The sequence below is a fragment of the Phyllostomus discolor genome, chromosome 12, assembly GCF_004126475.2.
Source record: "Phyllostomus discolor isolate MPI-MPIP mPhyDis1 chromosome 12, mPhyDis1.pri.v3, whole genome shotgun sequence".
In the NCBI taxonomy this organism is placed as follows: domain Eukaryota; kingdom Metazoa; phylum Chordata; class Mammalia; order Chiroptera; family Phyllostomidae; genus Phyllostomus; species Phyllostomus discolor.
In genome coordinates this window covers 21,772,881-21,793,996 of record NC_040914.2, presented here as the reverse complement: position 1 = coordinate 21,793,996, position 21,116 = coordinate 21,772,881, and the positions used below count along the sequence as shown (strand labels likewise).

Sequence of the window (21,116 nt, the reverse complement as noted above, 5' to 3'; positions counted from 1 at the left end):
AGGGCTGTTTCGGCACCTCTTTGATTTGCACTTGTGTGTAATAACAACGAAGCCATTTATTTCCTGTGTAGTTACTGCTCATTTGTATTCATCTTGAAGACAATTTTTTCAAGTCCTTTGCCCATTTTCAATGGGGTTGCTTGACTTTCTGTTGTTGAGCTGTAGGACTGTTTTTTGTTTGAGATATACTGTAAATCGATTTTAGAGAGAGGGGGAGACATAGTGAGAGATAGAAACATCGATTTGTTGTTACAATTATTTATGGATTCATTGGTTGCTTCTTGTATGAGCCCTGACCAGGGATGTGACCCACAACAAGTGCACATTGGGATGATGCTTTAACCAACTGAGCCACCAGCCAGGACTGTAAGAGTTCTTCATATGTGCTGGATAATAAGCCTTACCAGGTCTAGGATTATCAAATATTTCTCCCATTAAATGGGTTGGCTTTTCACTTGCTCCATAGAGTTAATTAATGAACAGGATGTTTTCTTTTGATGAATCCCAACTGAGGCTTTTTATTTTCTGTCCAACAGCTGGGCGTCAGAGCAGGGTCAGGGGTAAAGACACAGGCAGTCCCCAGTCTATGGATACAGGAAGGCCTGGAGGACGACCTCCAGATTCCCAGTGGAGCCAAAGGACACGAGATTGCCACTGAGCAGGTGACTCCCTCCTTGTCTCTCTTTCCTGCAGGGAAATCAGGGACCAGGGCAGTGGTGGTGCTGGTGGCCATTGTGGAAGCAGCTGCTAAGACCCTGCTCCTCCTTCTCTGCCTTATTGTCCTCATGTGAGCTCTACCCTAGAGGGGATGTAGAGGAGGGGAGGGCAAGGGGCCCGTAGTTGAGTCCAGGGTGAAGGCCCAGGACACTGATGAATCAGGGGTTGTGCTGGCAGGAGGTAAAAGGATGGTGGGTGAGGACCCCACGTGGACAGCTTTCATGAGTGTCCAGACCAGGAGGCACCTACTGTGCTCCACATAACCTGTGAGACTTTCCCTCCCCCACTTCACTCTCCTCTCTGTCCCTTGAGAAAGAGACAAGGGGTTGGGTCTGCTGCCCACTGCTCCCTGATCCAACCAGACTGGAAAACCCTGGTCCCTTCTCTCAGAGTCAGGTACCACAGGAGGAAGGTGACAAGGCTCACAAGGGGCATGAAAGATACAAACACAGAATCGGGTTAATGTCCCAGGTGAGTGATTCAGGATTCTCACTACCCAACATTCCAGTGACACCACCTCCAGGATAGTCCCTGGGATTGCTCTGCTCAGTATGGTTATACTTGACCTACCATTTTTGCCCAAACCTACTTCTTTACAGGGTCCTTGTCACACAGATGACACAGTGGCCTCCCTTCCTTCTTGGTGATACAAGAAATCACTAAGCGTTGTCCACCCTTCCTTCTTATCACAGCTCAAGTCGATGTCCATCTCCTCCCCATCCTGACCCTGGTTGTTCCTGGATCTTCATCTCTTCCTGGGCCTATGAACCCCCAAAAGTCCTGTGATGACCTCTGTCTTCAACCCAGGCCTCCCAACTGTCTTCACACACACCTATCCTCCACATGCCCACAGTTTTAACAAGGACGATTCCTCTCTGTGGCCGGGGATGAGAAACAATCTCCACAAGCTGGATCTGGGGCTGGCATGGCCTGTGCCCTACACTGGACTCTCCGCTGTGTTCCACCCTCTTCTGGAATCTCACACCATCTCCGTACACAGCCGGGCCAGGACCTCTGTGGCTCTGAGAATTTGCATGTGTTGCTCCTCCTGCTGAAATGCCATTCCCTTCAGATTCTTACACCTCAAAGTGTGTGTGTAATTCCTATGTAGTTTTGAACAAACCAATAGTTATTTGTTCATTTATAGCCTCTTTAGTAGTGTGACTGAACCCCTACCATGTGCAGTGTTGTACACACTGGGGATGCGACGTGAACTCAGCACCAAAATCCATGTCATCCAGAAGCTGTCATTCTGGAGACAAGAGGATAGAATTTAACTGACTGAAGACAGTAGAGCACTGAGCCACAGAAGGGAGGGCCTGTGTTTAAGGGACCAGAGAGGGGTTTTGAGGGAACGTTCATTCTGAGAAGGCACCTCATGAACACCGGGGACATCAGCGAGAGAGCTGGTGTGAACAATGGACATGAGGAGGTGGTCAGGACTGGAGATGAGGGCACAGGTGTCAGTGTGAGAGGGTGGCAGTGGTGAGGGAGGACAGGCTCTGGCGGCCCACAGAGAAGACAAGGCACAAGATAGCACATCATCACTGACTCTCAGTGGCTGGTGGGAAAGCTGTGAAGATGTGATTGGAGCAGGATCAAGAAGGAAATGGAGAAGGGGATATTGGATCCCAGGTTCCAGACCCCTGAGAAGTTTGTTTGCAAAGAGGAACAGAGGAGTGGGTCTGGAGAAGGAGGTCCTTTCTCGGTTCCTTCTCTGTTTTTTTCCCAGAGGTGCCCTGTGAATTTATGCCTGTGTTACATTCCTGAGGCCATTTAAACAAGTTACCACACACTCAGAGCCTTTTTTTGTAAAGTTTTTTTTAACATTTTTTTAAATATATTTTATTGATTATGCTATTACAGTTGTCCCATTTCCCCTCTTCTCTCCCCTCCACCCTGTACCCCCCTGCCACCCACATTTCCCCTTTTAGTTCATGTCCATGTGTCATACTTGTGAGTTCTTTAGTTTCTACATTTCCCGTACTATTCTTGCCCTCCCCCTATCCATTTTCAACCTACATTCTATGCTACTTATTCTCTATACCTTTTACCCCTCTCTCCTCCTCCCACCCCCCTGCTGCTAACCCTCCATGTGCCCTCCATTTCTGTGGTTCTGTTCCTGTTCTAATTGTTTACTTAGTTTCTTTTGGTTTTGCTTTAGGTGTGGTTGTTAACATTTGTGAGTTTGCTGTCCTTTTACTATACACGTCTTTTCTTTATCTTCTTTTCTTACATAAGTCCCTTTAGCATTTCATAAAATAAGGGCTTGGTGATGATGAACTCCTTTAACTTGACCTTATCTGATAAGCACTTTATCTGTCCTTCCATTCTAAATGAGAGCTTTGCTGGATAGAGCAATCTTGGATGTAGGTCCTTGTCTTTCATGACTTGGAATATTTCTTTCCAGCCCCTTCTTGCCTCTAAGGTCTCTTTGGAGAAATCAGCTGACAGTCTGATGGGAACTCCTTTGTAGGTGACTGTCCCCTTACCTCTTGCTGCTTCTAGGATTCTCTCCTTCGTTTTTACCTTGGCTAATGTAATTATGATGTGCCTTGGTGTGTTTCTTCTTGGGTCCAAGTTCTTTGGGGCTCTCTGAGCTTCTTGGATTTCTTGGAAGACTGTTCCCTTTGCCAGATTGGGGAAGCTCTCCTTTATTATTTGTTCAAATACGTGCTCAATTTGTTGCTTTTCCCCTTCCGATTCTGGTACCCCTATAATTCGGATATTGGAACGTTTAAAGGTGTCTTGGATGCTCTTAATCTTTTCCTCAATTTTTTGAATTCTTATTTCATCATGCTTTCCTGCTTGGTTGATTCTATCTTCCTTCTGGTCCACTGCATTGTTCTGAGACTCATATTCCTTCCCTTCACTATTGGCTCTCCTCCGCATGTCTTCCTGCATCTGTTTTATGGTAATCTGCATTCTTTCATCTAAATTTCGTCCAAAATCAATCAGTTCCGTGAGCTTTCTGATCACCAGTGTTTTGAACTGTGCATCTGATAGATTGGCTAATTCTTGGTCGCTCAAAAGGATGAGTCCTGGGGGACTGATCTGCTCTGTTGAAAACATATTTTTTTCCCCCCTGTCTCTCCTTTTTTTTTCCCCCGGTCTGGTTGCTCTTGTTAGGGTGGGGGGCGGAGCCTTAGGTGCTCACCGGGGCTGGGCACCCCAGTCGCTAGATTGTGACGTTATATGTGAGGGTGGGGCGGGAGCGGGACGGGAGAAAACAATGGCGGTAGTTCCGTTTCCCTGGACTCAGACCCTTGTCTGGGCTTCTGGGCCTCGAGTTCTGCCCTGGTCCACAATCGCTACCCCTCTGGGTCTGCCAGCCGCAGCTTGCATACTCAGGGATCACCGCTGTGTTCTTGCGCCCAGGATGGCTTTTGCGCCGATTTCGCGCCAAACCTTCCCCTGACCTCCGCGCGCTGCCGACCCGAGCCAGCCCCGCGCTCACCCGCCCGGCTCGTCTTCTCCTACCAGTCCGATGAACGCGTCTACTTCAACTTCTTGGCTGTCCGACTTCCATTCAGATAAATCCTCTGCCAGATCTGGGTGTTATTCTGATAGTAAATTATTGTTGTAAATTATTGGTTTTCTAATCTTGGTTGTACGAGGAGGTACGGTACGTCCACCTATTCCTCCATCTTGCCGGAAGTCGTAAAGTTTTAATCTCTTGGTTCTTGGGGCCAGAAGTTCATGCAGGAAGTAAAATACCTTCTCATTCTGTCCTTCTAAGTTCTTCACTAAGACCCCTGAAACAGAGAAAGACTAGGTGTAGGTGTCCACACTTGGGGTCATATTTTGTGATACCCGTGAACAGAAATGAGTTCTAATGTGTGGAAATCCAGTGGTCAGTGGGACTGATGCCCTCACGGGCTCCAGGGGAGAGTCCACCTTTGTGATTTCCAGGGACTGTGGCTCTCAGCCACCCTTGGTTGGTGTCCAGGTCACTGCAGCCTGTCCCCTGGACACACGGCCTCATCCTGCTCTGTGTGCAGAGAGTCACCTGCTGTGTCTCCCTTGGAGGACACGTGTGGCTACATTCAGGGACCAACCCTGACAAGGAAGGATTCTCTCCAGGTCAATATCCTCACCTCTGTTCCATCTGCAAAGACCCTTTTCCTCATCAGGTAGTGTTTGCAAGTACCACCCTGACTTTTGGTGGCCAATATTCACCCTCTGCACTGCCCAAGTAACCTGCTTCCCCTCATCAATGTCCCCTTACACCCTCCACACTTAGTTTGCCTTGTTCTCCCACATCCTGATGCCTTAGAGGGTTACCCCATGAGGGTCACATGTCTGGGAAGAGGAGCTTGCTGTTCTACAAAAGCCACTCTTAAGAGATTTAAAGGAAAAGTTACAGACTTAGAGAAAAATATCTATAATATAGACTTCATGAACGACTTGAACCCAGAATATATCCAAGATATTCATGTGAAGCAATAATCAAAAAATAAATTCCATTATAGAAAAATAGTCATCAACAACAACAACAACAACAAAAACCCAGAAAGAATCCTACTTACAATTTGCCCAATTATTTTAGTAGACATTCCTATAAAGTCATACAAATGATCAATAAATACATGAGAATAGGTTCAACATTACCAATAAGAGATAAATTTAAATTAAATCACATAAGGAAGTTTCACCATGATTCTGTAAGTTTACTATTACCAAAACACTAAAAAATGAAAGAACTATGAGAAGAAATATGAAAGAAATGGACTTCTTGTGATTTGCTCTCCACTGCAGAGCTGTGCATGTATGGAAAACAGTCTTGCAGTTCCTCCTCATGGTCGATGTTTAAAATACCCCACACTCGTATTTTTAGAAAAAAAAACAGTATGTGAGCAGGAAATGGGGTAAACTCTCCAGTGAACACAGCCTTCCTGTGTTGGGAGGGAGGAATGTCTGTGGTGGGGACTTTGTCAGGGACCTGGACCAGGTCCACGGGTCCCTTCTTGTCTTGTCTTCAGCCACCCAACATTTAGATGCTCACTGAGTGCTGGTGAATGAATTAATTAATGACTGAGTGAACGAATGAATGAATGAGTGAGTGAGCACTGCCTTTGCTTCACAGGGACCCCCACCTCCCTTCTCTTCAACCCCCACAGGAACATCACGAGTCCAACACCCTGTGGGACCCAGCACGGCTCCCAGATGAGACTCTGACTCCTGCTCAGGCAGGGGGTTGACCAGCCCCTCTGATGGAGAGCCCTTAGGAGAGTCACGTACCATACAAAGAGGTCATGGTCCAGCTCCAGGACTGCAGGGGAGCCCCTGAACGGGGCAGGACTTGAGGTGGGCTCCCCTTCTGCTCTACTCTGGGCAGGTGGCCAGCATATCTGGGATGCCGGGTGTCCACAGGCCCCATACAGAGGGATGTGCTTTAGTTCTGAGGTTCCTCTTTTGTAAACAAAGAAGATCTCGTGCTCCTCCCAGCTTCCATGGTCTCACCACAGCACCTCTCCCACAGCCTTCATCTTTTTCACCGATGGGAACCAGACACCCTCATTATCAATGATGCTGCTGCTACTGCTGGCCCTGCTGTGGACAGGTGAGAGCCTGAGGGGAAGGCTGTGGGTGGGTGAGGGCAGCTGCTGACCCTGCTTTCCCCACAGGGTCTGTGGCTCAGGATGGAAGATACAACCTAACAGTACAGGGGTCTGTGATGGTGCAGGGGGGCCTGTGTGTCTCTGTGCCCCGCTCATTTCAGCATCCATGGCCCTCCCGGTATAATCCTGCCCCCACTTACGGGTGCTGGTTCCGAGAAGGGGCTAAGGAATTACAAGATCCTCCTGCAGCCACAAACAAACAAGATCATCAAATGCAGGAGGAGATCCAGGGCCGATTCCTCCTCCTTGGGGATCCCGGGGGCTACAACTGCTCCCTGGACATCAGAGACGCCAAGAGGACTGATGAGGGAACCTACTTTTTTAGGGTGGAGAGAGGAACTACTGTAAGACATTCTTTCACACAGAACAAGTTCGCTGTGCATGTAATGGGTAAGAAACGGGCCCCCTCAGAGGCCACAAGGAAGTTCATGGTGGCCCCAGGGCAGGGCTGCGATGTGCTCATCCTGGGAGTGGGTTGAAGGTTCAGCACGTTGGGGCTCAGGGGGAGGATCTGGACCAAGGCCTCAGGCTTCTCTCAGGGCTGCACCTGGGACCCCCACTCTGAATCCCCTGTCCCCTCTTCTCACCAGCCTTCAACCTGACACCTGACATCCTCATCCTGGAGAACCTGGAGTCTGGCCGCCCCACGCACCTGACCTGCTGTGTGCCCTGGGCTGTGAGTGGGGCATGCCCCCCTCTTCTCTTGGACATCAGCTGCTCACACCTCCCTGGGTCCCAGGACCCATCTGTCCTCTGTGCTCACCCTCACCCCATGGCCTCAGGACCACGGGACCAATCTCACCTGCCAGGTGCAGTTCCCTGCAGCAGGTGTGACTATGGAGAGAACCATCCAGCTCAATGTCACCTGTGAGTGCTGGGCCAGAACAGCAGGGTCCCTGAGGGTGTGGGAGCAGGAGAGCCAGGCTGCTGTGCAGGTGCCTTTGTCCTGGAGGGTGGCTCAGCAGGGGACCCAGAGGACAGAGCATTGCCCAGCTTTTATTTCTGTCATCTCTAAGAATGGGAGGCTACCTGCAAGTGTCTGACTCCATTCCACCCTCTCTTCCTGTCCCAGGTGCCCCCCAGAACCCAGCATTTGGTGTCAGTCCAGGAGACAGCCCAGGTAGGAAGGAGCCTGTAATGGGCTGTAGGGAACATGACCTGTTTCTAGCCAGGGCAGGGCCAGGAGTCTCCCTCACCCTGGATTCACCCAGGTGGCCAGCACCCTCTGAACAGAGTGGTCCCTCTTCTTCCTCTTCCCCCTGGTTACTGTGAGCAGCTTTCAAACTAGCCATTCCCAAACCGATGACTCCCCCAGCCCCTGTCAGTGGCACCCAGAGAACAAGGCACCTCCCACATGCAGAGCAGCTGGTCAGGGCTCCTGATCAACCTTCTCATGATGAATCCACTGGGCTCACGTTTAGTTTCCCTCCTATCATCTTTAATGTCTTTATTCTTATTTTTTACTTTGTTTTTTTTTTAATTTTTCAGTGAATGTATTGAGGTCACACTGGTTAATACTATCATATAGGCTCAGGTGGACAATTCCATAACACAACTTCTGTACGTAGTTTTTACTAACACCCCATTGTACTGATGTGTCACATTCATCCATTCATCAGTAGGCAAATGTTTGGGTGTTTCCAGTTTTGATGGTGAGATCAATGCTGTCAATATTGGTTATGCTTTTTTTGTTGTTGGAACATATGTTTTTTCCACATATGCCTGGGAGTGGAATTGCTGGGTCACAGGGTGGTGTCTGTGTGTCACTATTAGAAGGAACTGCAGACTGATTTCCATGATGGCAGCTTCATTGCAGGTTCCCAAAAACAAAGTGTAAGCCTTCGCATTTCTTCCCACAGTGACCTGCATTTTTATTCTCCTTGAAAAATATTATAGGTCACAAGTTGGGGTAAAGGGCTATTTTAGCACACCTTTGATTTGCATTTGTGTGTAATAACATTGAATCCATTTATTGTCTTGTGGAGTTACTGCTCATTTGTATTCATCTCTGAAGATAATTTTTTCAAGTCCTTTGTGCACTTTGTAATTGGGTTGTTTGATTTTCTGTTTTTGACTTGTGAGAATGTTTTTTGTTTAAGATTTATATTGTAAATCAATTTTAGAAACAGGGCAATAGAGACAGAGAGAGAGAGAGACACCAATTTGTTGTTAAACTATTAACAGATTCATTAGTTGCTTCTTGTATCTGTCCTCACCAGGGATCGAACCCACAACCGTGGCACTTTAGAATGATGCTCTAACCAACTGAGCTGCCAGCCAGGACTGTAAGAGTTCTTCATATGTGCTGGATAATAAGCCTTATCAAATCTAGGATTTTCAAATATTTCTCCCATTAAATGGGTTGGCTTTTCATTTTCTCCGTAGCTTTAATTAATGAACACAATGTTTTATTTTGAGGAATCCCAAACTAGGCCTTATATTTTCTGTCCCACTGCAAGGGGTCAGGGCAGGGTCAGGGGTGAAGGCACAGGCAGTCCTGTGTATATGGATAGAGGAAGTCCTGGAGGACGACCTCCAGATTCCCAGTGGAGCCAAAGGACACAAGATTGACACTGAGCAGGTGACTCCCTCCTTGTCTCTCTTCCCTGCAGGGAAACCAGGGTCTGGGGCAGGGGTGGTGCTGGTCGCCATTGTGGAAGCAGCTGCTAAGACCCTGCTCCTCCTATTCTCCCTCATTGTCCTCAAGTAAGCCCTGTCCCGGTGGGGAGGGAGGGGAGGGGAGCGCAAGGGGCACGTGGCTGAGTCCAGACCCAGGGCCAGGGATACTGATGAATCAGGGGTAGTGTTGGCAGGAGGTGAAGGGGTGATGGGTCAGGACCCCAGGTCGACAGCCTTCGTGAGTGTCCAGGCCAGGAGGCACCTACTGTGCTCAAGATAATCTAGGAAGCTTGCCCTCCCCCACTTCACTCTCTCCTGTATCCCTTGAGAAAGAAATGGGGTTGGGTCTGCTGCCCACTACACTCTGACCCAACCAGACTAGAAAACCCTGGTCCCTTCTCTCAGAATCAGGTACCACAAGAGGAAGGTGACAAGGCCCACAAGGGGCATGAAAAATGCAAACACAGTCTCAGGTTGATGTCTCAGGTGAGTGACTCAGGGGTCTCACTACCAAGCATTCCCATGACACCATCTCCAGGATGGACCCTGGGATTGCTCTGCTGAGCATGGTTAGAGCCGAGCTGCCATCTTCCTCCCCAAACCCACCCCTTTCTGGAGTCTTAGTCACACAGGTGACACAGTGCCCTCCCTTCTTTCTTTGTGATTCAATATATCACTAAGTGTTGTCCACCCTTCCTTCTTATCACAGCTCAGCTGAATGTCCATCTCTTTCCCATCCTACCCTGGTCACTCCAGGGCCTCATCTCTTCCTGGGTCTCCAACCCAGCAATGTGCCTCCCACTCCAAACCCAGGACCTGTTTCCACTTCAGTCCTCAGCTTAGGCCAAGGGACTGTGTTGGCAGACCCCTGTCATCCATGTCTCACATGGTTTGATCAGCGACGTTTTCTTTCCGTGGCCAGGGACGAGGAACAAACTCCACAGGCTGGATTTAGGGTTAGTGTTGCCTCTGCCCTGCTGGACTCTCCACTGGATTCCACCCTCTTCCAGAATCTCACACCATCTCTACACCCAGCTGGGCTATGTCCTTTGTGACTCTGAGACTTTGCATGTACACTTCCTCCTACTAAAATGCCCTTCACTTCAGATTCTTATATATCCACGTGTGTGAGTAATTTTTACGTGGTTTTGAACAACATAATAGTTATTTGTTTATTTATAGCTTCTTTGGTAATGTGACTGAACCCCTGCTGTGTGCAATCTTGTAGACACTGGGGATGCAACTGTGAATCCAGCACCAAAATCCATGTCATCCAGAAACTGTCATTCTGGAGATAAGAGGATGGAATTTAAATCACTGAAGACACTACAGCACTGAGCCAGAGAAAGGAGGGCTTGTGTTTCAGGGACCAGAGAGGGGTTTTAAGGGGACATTCATTCTGAGAAGTCACCTCATGACCACCAGGGGACATCACTGAGAGAGCTGGTGCGAATGATGAACATGAGGAAGTGGTCAGGACTGGAGATGGGGGCACAGGTGTCAGTGTGAGAGGGTGGCAGTGGTGAGGGAGCACAGGCTCTGGCGGTCCACAGAGAAGACAAGACACAAGAAAACATGTCATCACTGGGTCTCAGTGGTTGGTGGGAAAGCTGTGAAGATGTGATTGGAGCAGGATCAAGAAGGAACTGGAGGAGGGGATTTGGGATCCCAAGGTCCAGAAAACCCTCTGAGAAGTTTCTCTTCAAAGAGGAACAGAGGAGTGGGTCCAGTGAAAGGGGAGTTTTCTTGATTTATTCTCTGTTTTTTCCCAGAGGTGACCCATGAATTCCTGCCTGTGTTGCTTTCCTGAGGCCATTGAAACAAATGACCATACACTCGGTGCCTTTAAATATAAGTTTTATTCTCTTAGATTTGGGGGCTATGAATTTGGGTAAGATATTGAATATCTTTTCCCTGTACCCTTCTAAGATCTCGACTGAGACCCCTGGAACAGAGAAACACTAGGTATCACATATTGGGGTCACACATCCTGAACCCCGTGATGAGAAATGAGTTCTGAGGTGTGTAAATCCAATGGTTGCTGGGACTCACACCCTCAAAGACTAAAGGGGAGAGTCCACCTTTGTCATTCCCAGGGGCTGGGGCTCTCGGCCATCCTTGGTTGGTGCCTCGGTCACTGCAGCCTGTCCCCTGGACACACTGCCTCATCCTGCTCTGTGTGCAGAAAGTCATGTGCTATGTCTCCCTTGGATGACCTCTGTGACTACATTCAGGGACCAACCCTGACAGGAGAATCCTTTCCAGGTCAATATCCTCACCTCAATCCCATTGGCAAAGACCCTTTTCCTGATCAGGTAGTGTTTGCAGGTACCAGGGTCTCTTTGGGTGGCCAATATTCACCCTCTGCACTGCCCAAGTGACCTGCTGCCCCTCATTAATGTCCCCTTCTGCCCTCTGGACTTAGTTTGCCCTGTTCTTCCACATCCTGATGCAGTAGAGGGTTACCTCATGAGGAGCACATGTCTGGGGGAAGAGGAGCTTGCTGTTCTACAAAAGCCACTCTTAAGAGATTTAAAGGAAAACTTACAGACTTGGAGAAAAATATCTACAATATAGACTTCATGAACGACTTGAACCCAGAATATATCCAAGATATTCATGTGAAGCAATAATCAAAAAATAAACCCCACTGTAGAAAAATAGTCATTTACAACAACCACACACACAAAAAAAGAAAGAACCTTACTTACAATTTGCCCAATTATTTGAGTAGACATTCCTATAAAGACATATAAATGGTCAAGAAATGCATGAAAATATGTTCAATATTACCAATATGAGATAAATATAAATTAAATGACAGAAGAAAGTTTCCCCATGATTCTGTAAGTTGACTGTTACAAAAAAACTAAAACACAAAGAAGAACTTTGGGAAGAAAACGGATCTCTTTTCCTTTGCTCTCTACTGCAGAACTGTGCATCTACTTTGCAAAACAGTCTTGCAGTTCCTCAGCATGCTAGATTTTTAAAACACCCCACACTTCAATTTTTAGAAAATACCCAGTGTGTGAGCCGAAATTTCGACAACTCCCCAGTGACCACAGCCTTCCTGTGTTGGAAGGGAGGGATGTCTGTGGTGGGGACTTTCTCTGGGACACAGAGCAGGTCCACGGATCCCCTCTCGTCTTCTCTTAACCAGCCGACACTCAGATGCGCACCGAGTGCTTGTGAATGAATGAATGAGTGAGTGAGTGAGTGAGCACTGCCTTCTCCTCACAGGGACCCCCACTTCCCCTCTCCCTGACTCTCACAGGAACATCACGAGTCCTACACACTGTGGGACCCAGCACAGCTCCCAGATGAGGCTCTGACTCCTGCTCAGGCAGGGGGTTGACCAGCCCCTCTGATGGAGAGCCCTTAGGAGAGTCACAGGCGCATACAAAGAGGTCGTGGTCCAGCTCTGGGCTACAGGGGAGCCCCTGAGGGGGCAGAACTTGAGGTGGGATCCCCTTCTGCTCTACTCTGGGCAGGTGGCCAGCATATCTGGGCGGCCGGGTATCCACAGGCCCTGTGCAGAAAGGGACGCATGTTGGCTCAGAAGTTCCTCTTTTCTTAACACACGAGATCCCGTGCTCCTCCCAGCTTCCGTGGTCTCCCCTCTGACCCCTCCCACAGCCTTCATCTTTTTCACCCACAGGAGCCAAACACCCTCCTTGTCAGCAATGCTGTGGCTGCTGTTGGCTCTGCTGTGGGCAGGTGAGAGCCTGAGGGGAAGGCTGTGGGTGGGTGAGGGCAGCTGCTGACCCTGCTTTCTCCACAGGGTCCCTGGCTCAGGATGGAAGATACAAGCTGACAGTACAGGGGCCGGTGACGGTGCAGGAGGGTCTGTGCGTCTCTGTGCCCTGCTCATTTCAGTATCCATGGTCCTCCTGGTACAATCCTCCCCCGGCTTATGGCTACTGGTTCCGGGAAGGGGCTAAGGAATTACAAGATCCCCCTGCAGCCACAAACAAACAAGATCGTCAAGTGCAGGAGGAGACCCAGGGCCGATTCTTCCTCCTTGGGGATCCTGGGAGCTACAACTGCTCCCTGGACATCAGAGATGCCAAGAGGACTGATGAGGGAAACTACTTTTTTAGGGTGGAGAGAGGAACTACTGTAAGACATTCTTTCACACAGAACAAGTTCACTGTGCATGTGACGGGTAAGGAACAGGCTCCCAGAGAGGCCACAGGGAAGTTCACAGTGGCCCTGGGGCAGGGCTGGGATGGGCCCATCCTGTGAGGGGGTGGGGGAACAGCATGTTGGGGCTCAGGGGGAGGATCTGGACCAAGGCCTCAGGCTTCTCTCAGGGATGCACCTGGGACCCACACTCTGAATCCCCTTTCTCCTCTTCTGCTCACCAGCCCTCAACCACACACCTGACATCCTCATCCCGGGGACCCTGGAGTCTGGCCGCCCCACAAACCTGACCTGCTGTGTGCCCTGGGCCTGTGCGCGGGGCACACCCCCCCTCTTCTCCTGGATGTCAGCTGCTCACACCTTCCTGGGCCCCAGGACCCACCTGTCCTCTGTGCTCACTCTCACCCCACGGCCTCAGGACCATGGGACCAACCTCACCTGTCAGGTGCAGTTCCCTCTAGTGGGTGTGACTGTGGAGACCACCATCCAGCTCAACGTCACCTGTGAGTGGTGTGGGTCAGACAGCAGGGTGCCTGAGGGTGTGGGAGCAGGAGAGCCAGGCTGCTGTGCAGGTGCCTTTGTCCTGGAGGCCTGGCTGACCAGGAAACCCAGAGGGCACAGCCCTGTGTGTCCTGCATTTCTGTGATATCTGAGGATGGGGTGATGCCTGCATGTGTCTCATCCCGTCCCACCCACTGAAGAGGAAACCCCTCTCTTCTTGACCCAGGTGCCCCCCACAACGCAGCCATCAGTGTCTGCCCTGGAGACAGCCCAGGTGGGAAGGAGCCTCCTGTCCATATGGTGTTGATTGAAGAGGGGTCTGTGCCCACCTGACTCAGAGCAAGTCTCCCAGAGTCCAACAGAGGGATGGGACCCGGTTAGATGGAGGAACCTCCTTCAGGCCTCATCCCAATCTCCTTTCCTGCTGTCTCCCAAGGGTGACCCACAAGCTCCTCTCTGCCCATCCTAAAGGAGGCCCTTCCTTCAGTCACCCACTCTGGGGGCATTTTCCAAGAGATGCAGTGTTTAGAGCAGCTACAGGTGCACAGTGAGACTCAGCAGAAGATGGAATGATTGTCCCTACACCTGCCGCTCCCTTTCTTACAAGCACATCCACCACCCGAGGGGACATGTGTACAATCCATGAACCTGCAGTGACTCGGCACCATCACCCACAACCCACAATCTACTTTAGGGTCCTCTTGTAGTGCTGGACGTGCTAGGGATCTGGACTTTGTGTGATGGGCTGTGTCCACCTTACAGCATCACACAGAGAGTTTTCAGTGCTCAGAATAATCTCTTTGACCTATTTAGTGACTATCCACCCCTTAGCCCTGACCTGGGCCTGTCTCTGGAGCCCAGCACTCCCCCAGCCCTGTTTCCATTGGTGAAGGCATCTGGTCCCCACCCCCACTGGACAGGGATTTGGTTTGGTCCCATCAGGCAGGTCGTGCCCAGAGACACCACCCTGACCATGAGGGTGAGGCTCCTGGGAGACTGGACAGGTAAAACCAAGAGAGCAGTTCGGGGTTTCCCAGAAAGTCTGAGAACCTCCCTGATTGTGCCCCTTTCTGAAGGCAAGAAGGCCTCCTTCCACTCTGAGTGACAGGGCCAGAGGGGATGAGGAGAGAAGATTCAGAATGCTTCCCAAGAAGGAAGGAGAGGCAGGTCTCTCAGCACCCCACAGCTCTCTGCATGTCTCTGCGGGAATGCCCACGCAACACTGAGATGCAAGTTTCTGTGCAGCCAGGGCGCATCTGCCTCAGAGACACGCAGGTGGAGAGGAACCTGGTATCAGAAGCAATGAGGTGTGCTGTCCAGGAGTATAGGGGCTGGCTAGGTGGTGTGTGTAGACCATGCCCCTCATACTGCAGCTCTGGGGACCTTGGTGATGAGCCTGCATGGGAGCTGAGGGGCACCCCTGTCTTCATGCTCCAGGAGAAGGGACACAGCCTGCACGTTCAGTTTGGAGCTCACCCTGAGCCTCTCTCATGTGCAGGGGAACCAGAGACCAGAGCAGGCGTGGTTCATGGGGCCATCGGGGGAGCTGGTGTCACTGCACTGCTGGCTGGCTGCCTCTGCGCCACCTACTTCCTGTGAGCTGCATATGGTGTGGGCCCGAGGTGCAGAGTGGGAGCTGGAGGGTTTGGGAGGCCCTGAGGAAGGCTGGGGTGTGGCACTGTTGAGAATCCTGCTGCTGAGCCAGCCTTCAGTGTGTTCCCAGCTGTGGTCCCAGACGTCCAAACTCAGGGGGACCTGTTTAGAAAGTCTTCTTATGAAGGTTCCTGCTCTGCCCCACCCTGCACCTACCCTAGCCACGCACTCCAGCCTCAGAGAGTGACCACCTGTCAAAGACCCTGGTCTCTTCCCTAGAGTGAAGAGGACCCACAGGGAGACATCAGCCAGGGAAGCAGGCGGCGTGGACGACACCCACACTGCCGTGGCTCCTACGGTGAGTGACCTGAGTGTCTGGTGGGCAGCCTGCATACCCTACCCTCTTCCCTGGGTGCCCCACAGTTGAGCTCCAGCTGTCATGAACAAAAATTGGGTCTCCAAAAATGGTGGTCTCCAAGTACCACCATTTACTGCTCCCACTTCCCAAGAGGCAGAGGGATAGCCACACTACAGGGCCCAACAGGCCAGCCCCAGGGCCAGCCAGATGCAGACAGAAGGGGAGAGGGGGACATGTGGGCATATCCTTGATGGAGGGTTCCCTGGGGGAGGGGAGGGGAGGCAGGAGAAGCAGGCTTGGGCCTGGCTGGTTTGAATAATGTCAGTGGGCTCTAGGTGTAGGGGCTGCCTCTTGTTGCCTGGTTCCTGGTCCTGGTGGGATTAGGGCAGGAGGGGAAGGGGCTGGGGTGGAAGAGCTCCATAAAGGGGGTCTTGGGGGTTGTACCCTTTGAACTGGCTGGTTTGTCGTGTGCCTGTGACATCTGCAGGCAAGTCCTTCCCTATCTCTAGCCATTGGCCAGTTCTGGCAGGGACAGTTTCCCCAGGGGAGCAACGCCCCTGGTGTCATAACAAAGAAGGATGTGGTTAATACTCCCACAAACAGACTTCTGCTGGATCTGCACCTCACTGCTGGTCTTCTTGTCCCTGACACCCAATCAGAGAACTGTCTCTGTCCCTCCCAGTCCTCCACCAGCTCTTCCTGCACCAAGACTCTGCAAAGCTTGTCCGTGCTTCTTCTGAACACAGCTTAGCACAGCCATTCCCTTCAAGCTGAACTCCCCTCTTAGCCCTTGTCCTGCTGATGCCAGGGCCCACCCTACCCCTCACCGCTCTATCTCTCCTTCCCTGCACGCCCGTTAGCATTGCTTCTGTGAAACAGCACCTTCCCATTGTACCCAAGTCCGAAATGCAGTGAGCTGCCCAGGCCCAGGCCACTTGGTCTGGCACTTGAGGCTGGAAAACCAGGGTCACCTTCAGCGCCTCCTGACTCCCACACTTGCCTGCTCACTCGCATCTCAGCATCACCCACTGCCTCTCCCCACCATTTCACATGGTTGTGTCACCCACCCAGTTTCTGCTAACCCTCTGTGCTCTGGCTCTCACTTGCACATTGAACTCTGACCCATGTGGGCACCGCGATGAAGTCTTTGAACCTATGATTCACAACACCTGAGCATTGATCTTTTCCTTCAGCAAATATCCCCCCCCTTGTCAACTGTTCTAGTTGCTTGGGTAATATGTGTATTTTTACAAATCATTACATTATTGATGTAAATGTTTCTCCTGAAAACTCTCTCCTTGGCTTGCTGATGGTCACCTTCTTTCTGGGTCCTCTCATGGCCTTTTCTGTGTGTCCACACATTTTAGTTACCTCTTCTTCTTTGGAAGATTTAAGTCATTTTGTGTCCTGCCCTAATGACCCCTTTTAAAATTGCATCCTTCTCCAAAGGCCCAAATGCTGAGTACAGTCACATTGGGAGTTAGAGTTTCTACCCATGAATATGAGAGCACAGGTCAGTCCATATGACAGACAGTGAGGGGAACAGCAATGAATTTGTTGTGAAAAAGTTGGGTTCTAGATACATTTTGAAGATGGAGTTGATCAGATTTGCCAATGGAATGTGGGGTGCCCTTGTGGTGGGAACAAGGACAGCCCATGGCTTCTACCTCACAGGTGCCATTGGTGTCAGAGGTGACTGCATGGATGTCATAGATGTTCAGCGATGCCATAGTGGTCCATAGAGAGTCCTAGATGTCCATAAATTTCCACAGTCACCAAGGAGGACTTTCATGTGGTCACCTTTAAGAACTGAATTACCATTTCCCAAAATGGCCAGCTCTAAGGAGGAGTGCAGTGTGAAAGAAGTAACCCTGCTTCAGTTACCATAAGTCTATGGTGCATCTGAAATGTTTACCTGAAGATGACAAATAGATAGTCAGAGTCCAGAGCTCAGGGGACGGCAGGTGGGAAGTTCGGAGATTTGGGGACCTTCCACTCAAGGTCTGATAGTGGATGACACCACCGAGGTGAGAAGGGGTCTGCAGACAGAGCTCTGAGACCCTCCCTCACCCCAGTGTTTAGAGTCAGGGAGACATGGTGGACCCAGAAAGGAGACCACTGAAGAAAAATGAGTGCCTGGGAGAGTGTGGGGTTGGGTCCTGGGGGCCAGAAGGGAGTGAAACTTTGAGGAGGAGAGACTGCCCGTGTTTGCTCAAATGTTAGTAAGTCTGGTGAGACAGGGTCTGAGAAATGGCCATTGACATGGAGCTGAGTGGTATCAGAGCTGCTGTGGAGGAACTCAGGTCTGGTGGCCAGGAGGAGGCAGATGTCCTGGTTGGAGTGAGCTCAAGAGAGACTAGAAGAAGAGGAAGTGCAAAGCCTCCTGAGAAACGTTGCAGTTCACTCAACAGCCCAGAAAGGAGTGACAATCTGGCCTTGTGATTGGCATCTGACATGGCAGTGAGGGGGTGGATCTTGTGGGATGGAGCCCCTGATGTGTGGGATTGGACAGACTTCAAGTAGACAGTGTCAGAGTTCAGCCCTGTTGTAGAACACTCAGCTGGTATCAGAGAATTGCTCGGTGTAACAGCAAAGGAGAGACACACAGAAAGAGAAGTAGATTTTCATAAACCCCTTCCACTGTATCCCGTGCCTGGCACATGGGAGACCCCCGAGAGCCCAGGGGTTGTGTTCCCAAACCATAGACATGTGGCCTTGAGAGGCACCTAACTTCTTTGAGACTTAGTTTCTGTCTTTGTAAAAATAATTGTATTTTCCACAGTCTGTGTGAGTGTTGAGTAGAATTGGTAGCAACCTATAAGAGGCATGTTTGTTGGATAACTGAAGACATGGGACCTTCAGAAATATTTAATAGCCCTGGTGGGGTGGCTCTGTTGATTGGAATATCATCCCATACATGAAAAGTTTGAGAGTTCAATCCCTGCTCAGGGCACATACCTAGGTTGTGGGTTCGATCCTTGGTCAGAGCATGTACAGGAGGCAACCTATTGATGTTCTCTCACACATCAATGTTTCTCTCTCTCTCTCACACACACACACACACACACACACCAATAAACATATCCCCAGGTAAAGGTTAAAAACAGGTATTTAATAAAAGAATAGAAGAATTAACAAAGGTCCTGTCACAATCAAATCCTCTTCAGGGGACCCTGCCACCCCATTGCCTCCCTGCTCTGACCCCATTCTTTTCTCTCCCCACAGGGTCGCCAGACGAAGCCTGGGCGGTCAGACAGCCCTGAAGACCCTACACACTCTACAGGGACCAGACTGACCTTGGAAACAGAGCCAGAGGTGTATTATGCTTCCATCAGATTTCAGAAATGAATCCTTCTCAGAAGAGAACCCACACAACATACACAGAGATGAGGACCTAGTAGGAAGCAACCGTGTCCATGTGGGAAGGCTCATTCTTGGGGACTTAATGTCCCTATGGGCAAGGAGTGCACAAACCATTGTACATTCATTTCCTGCTGTGTTGAAACTGTCTTAGGCACTGCAATCACAGGGACCTGAGATCAAGTTCATGCTCTTCCATTTATTATGAATATGACAGCCTGTGAGCCACCTTACCCCTCTATGTCTCCATTCCCTGCTTTGTGATCAGGTGTAAGAAGCTCCACCTCACAGAGTTCCTTGAGGACTGAATAAAAGTCCATGTGCAGAACACCCAGCAGATGTCCTGGTGCACTGTGAGAGTGAGTGACATTTCACTTGGAGGCTGGGTGTCTGTCCTGGCCCAGACACCACATCTGCAACATGTCAGCCTCGCTCTCTACTCAAATCCCTGCTGTGGGTTTCTTCCCATCATCTCTCCCCACTGCAGAATCTTCACTTTCCATCCTGCCTGCCTGCCACTAGTCCTGCTGTGGGCAGAACCATGTATTGACATTTATAGAATTTCCTAAAACTCAGAGCTAACCAGATATAAAATACAGCTCTATCTCCTCAGCCCAGAAGAACACTTTACAAGGCTTCAACTTGTTGTTCTAGGTCTGGAGTCAGCAAAAAATGTTGTGAGAGAACAGAGAGCAAACTTTTAGGCTTTGCAAGCTGCATGGTCTCTGTTTCAATGATGCACTTCTGTTTGCAGGACAAGCACCACCATAGACAATCTGGAAATAAGTTAATATCGCTGTTTCACATTTTATTGGCAAATGCAAGCAGCCCCCTTGTTATAGTGTTCTCCCCTCTGTTTCAAGTGATTTTTAATCTCACCTGGCTCACTTCCCTGTCACCATATCCTAAGCTGTCAATCACTCAAGCCAGTCTCCTAGAACCCTTGTCCTGATGGGTTCTTCCCTGTCTTTGAGAATCCACGTCCCTTCTCCAGGAATGCCCATCACCATGCCATCCTCTGGGTAACACCTTCTTCTCCTTCAGAATTACATGTCTTCACTGAGATGATGCAGGGAAGCAGTATTCTGTAATCTTCCTCCTGAAAACCCAGACATTTGTTCATTATTTTCTATCCTCACCTGGGGACATTTTTTTTATTATTGCTTTGGGAAGAGAGATAGAAACAGAGAAGTAGATAGATAGACAGACAGATAGATGATAGAGAAATTGATTGTTGCCCTTCCCATCCCAAGCAGGGATGGAATTTGCCACCTGGGAATGTGCCCTGACCAGAGAAATCAAACCCACAATATTTCAGTCTATAGGATGATGCCTCAGCCAACTGAGCCATGCTGGCCAGGGCAAGATAACTCATATTGGAACTTAAAATCAGTTTAAACAAAAACAGCTCATAATTTCCCTGCAGCACCAAAACCATGACAGGAAAGAAGCTGCACCATACAGTCATAAAGTGACCCCTAAGGGCAAGTATAGTGTAAAACAACACCCAATCCCTAAACCCCACAGCCCAGCACCCAGAAGGAACAGCTGAGTCAGACTTCTGTTCATGAGAGTGTCAGGCAGGGTGATGCACATCACCCTGTTGTTGAAACATTAACAATTGATAGGTAGACCTCCAATCCAGAGACAATAGTGTCAACCCTTGCTCCTTACTTCTACCCTCCACGCACAGCAATACACCCTGTGACTCATGCAAAAGGCCATCAAAAACTTCTGGAGATAAGAAGAAGGTAAATTGATTTGGAGCACAGGACACAAGGGACAATGCAGCAGCAGGGCCCCTCAGTGCCCGCATCCAACAGAGGACAGACACTCAACCTGCTGTCTCCCAAATGCCAACTGAGAATCATAAGGCAGCCAGGTAGGCACCTCCCTCTCCAGGTCCCTCTGATAGTAGCAGCGAGTCCAGCAAGAGGGGTCAGTGGGAGCCAGGAAGTGCCTACTTTTCCCATCAGGCCTGAGAGTATCCCCTCCTGCCCAGAAGCACAGGGTGGGTGGGCAGGACTGGAGAAAGGCTCCAGCATAGTATCCAGTATCCCTGACCCTGACCCTCACTTTTCTCTTTTGTCAGTTGGGAGGGCTAGCCTCTCACTTTTAGACCTCTTGTGTTGGTTTTGTTTGTTCTGGTGCAGCTGTCATGAAGAGAGTTACTTAGGAGTCATCCAGAGGACGGTAAACAGAGA

At 50.0% G+C, this 21,116-nt stretch overlaps 1 protein-coding gene across 1 annotated transcript in view; it reads left to right on the top strand.

Moving 5' to 3' along the window:
* The window catches only part of LOC114510594, a 58,059-nt gene that overhangs the window by 29,779 nt on the left and 7,164 nt on the right, over positions 1-21,116 (top strand). The window contains exons 5-6 of the mRNA XM_036012864.1: positions 15,100-15,196; positions 15,474-15,552. Of these exons, the coding sequence (XP_035868757.1) occupies positions 15,100-15,196; positions 15,474-15,552 (176 nt within the window). The remainder of the gene's footprint in view (positions 1-15,099; positions 15,197-15,473; positions 15,553-21,116) is intronic.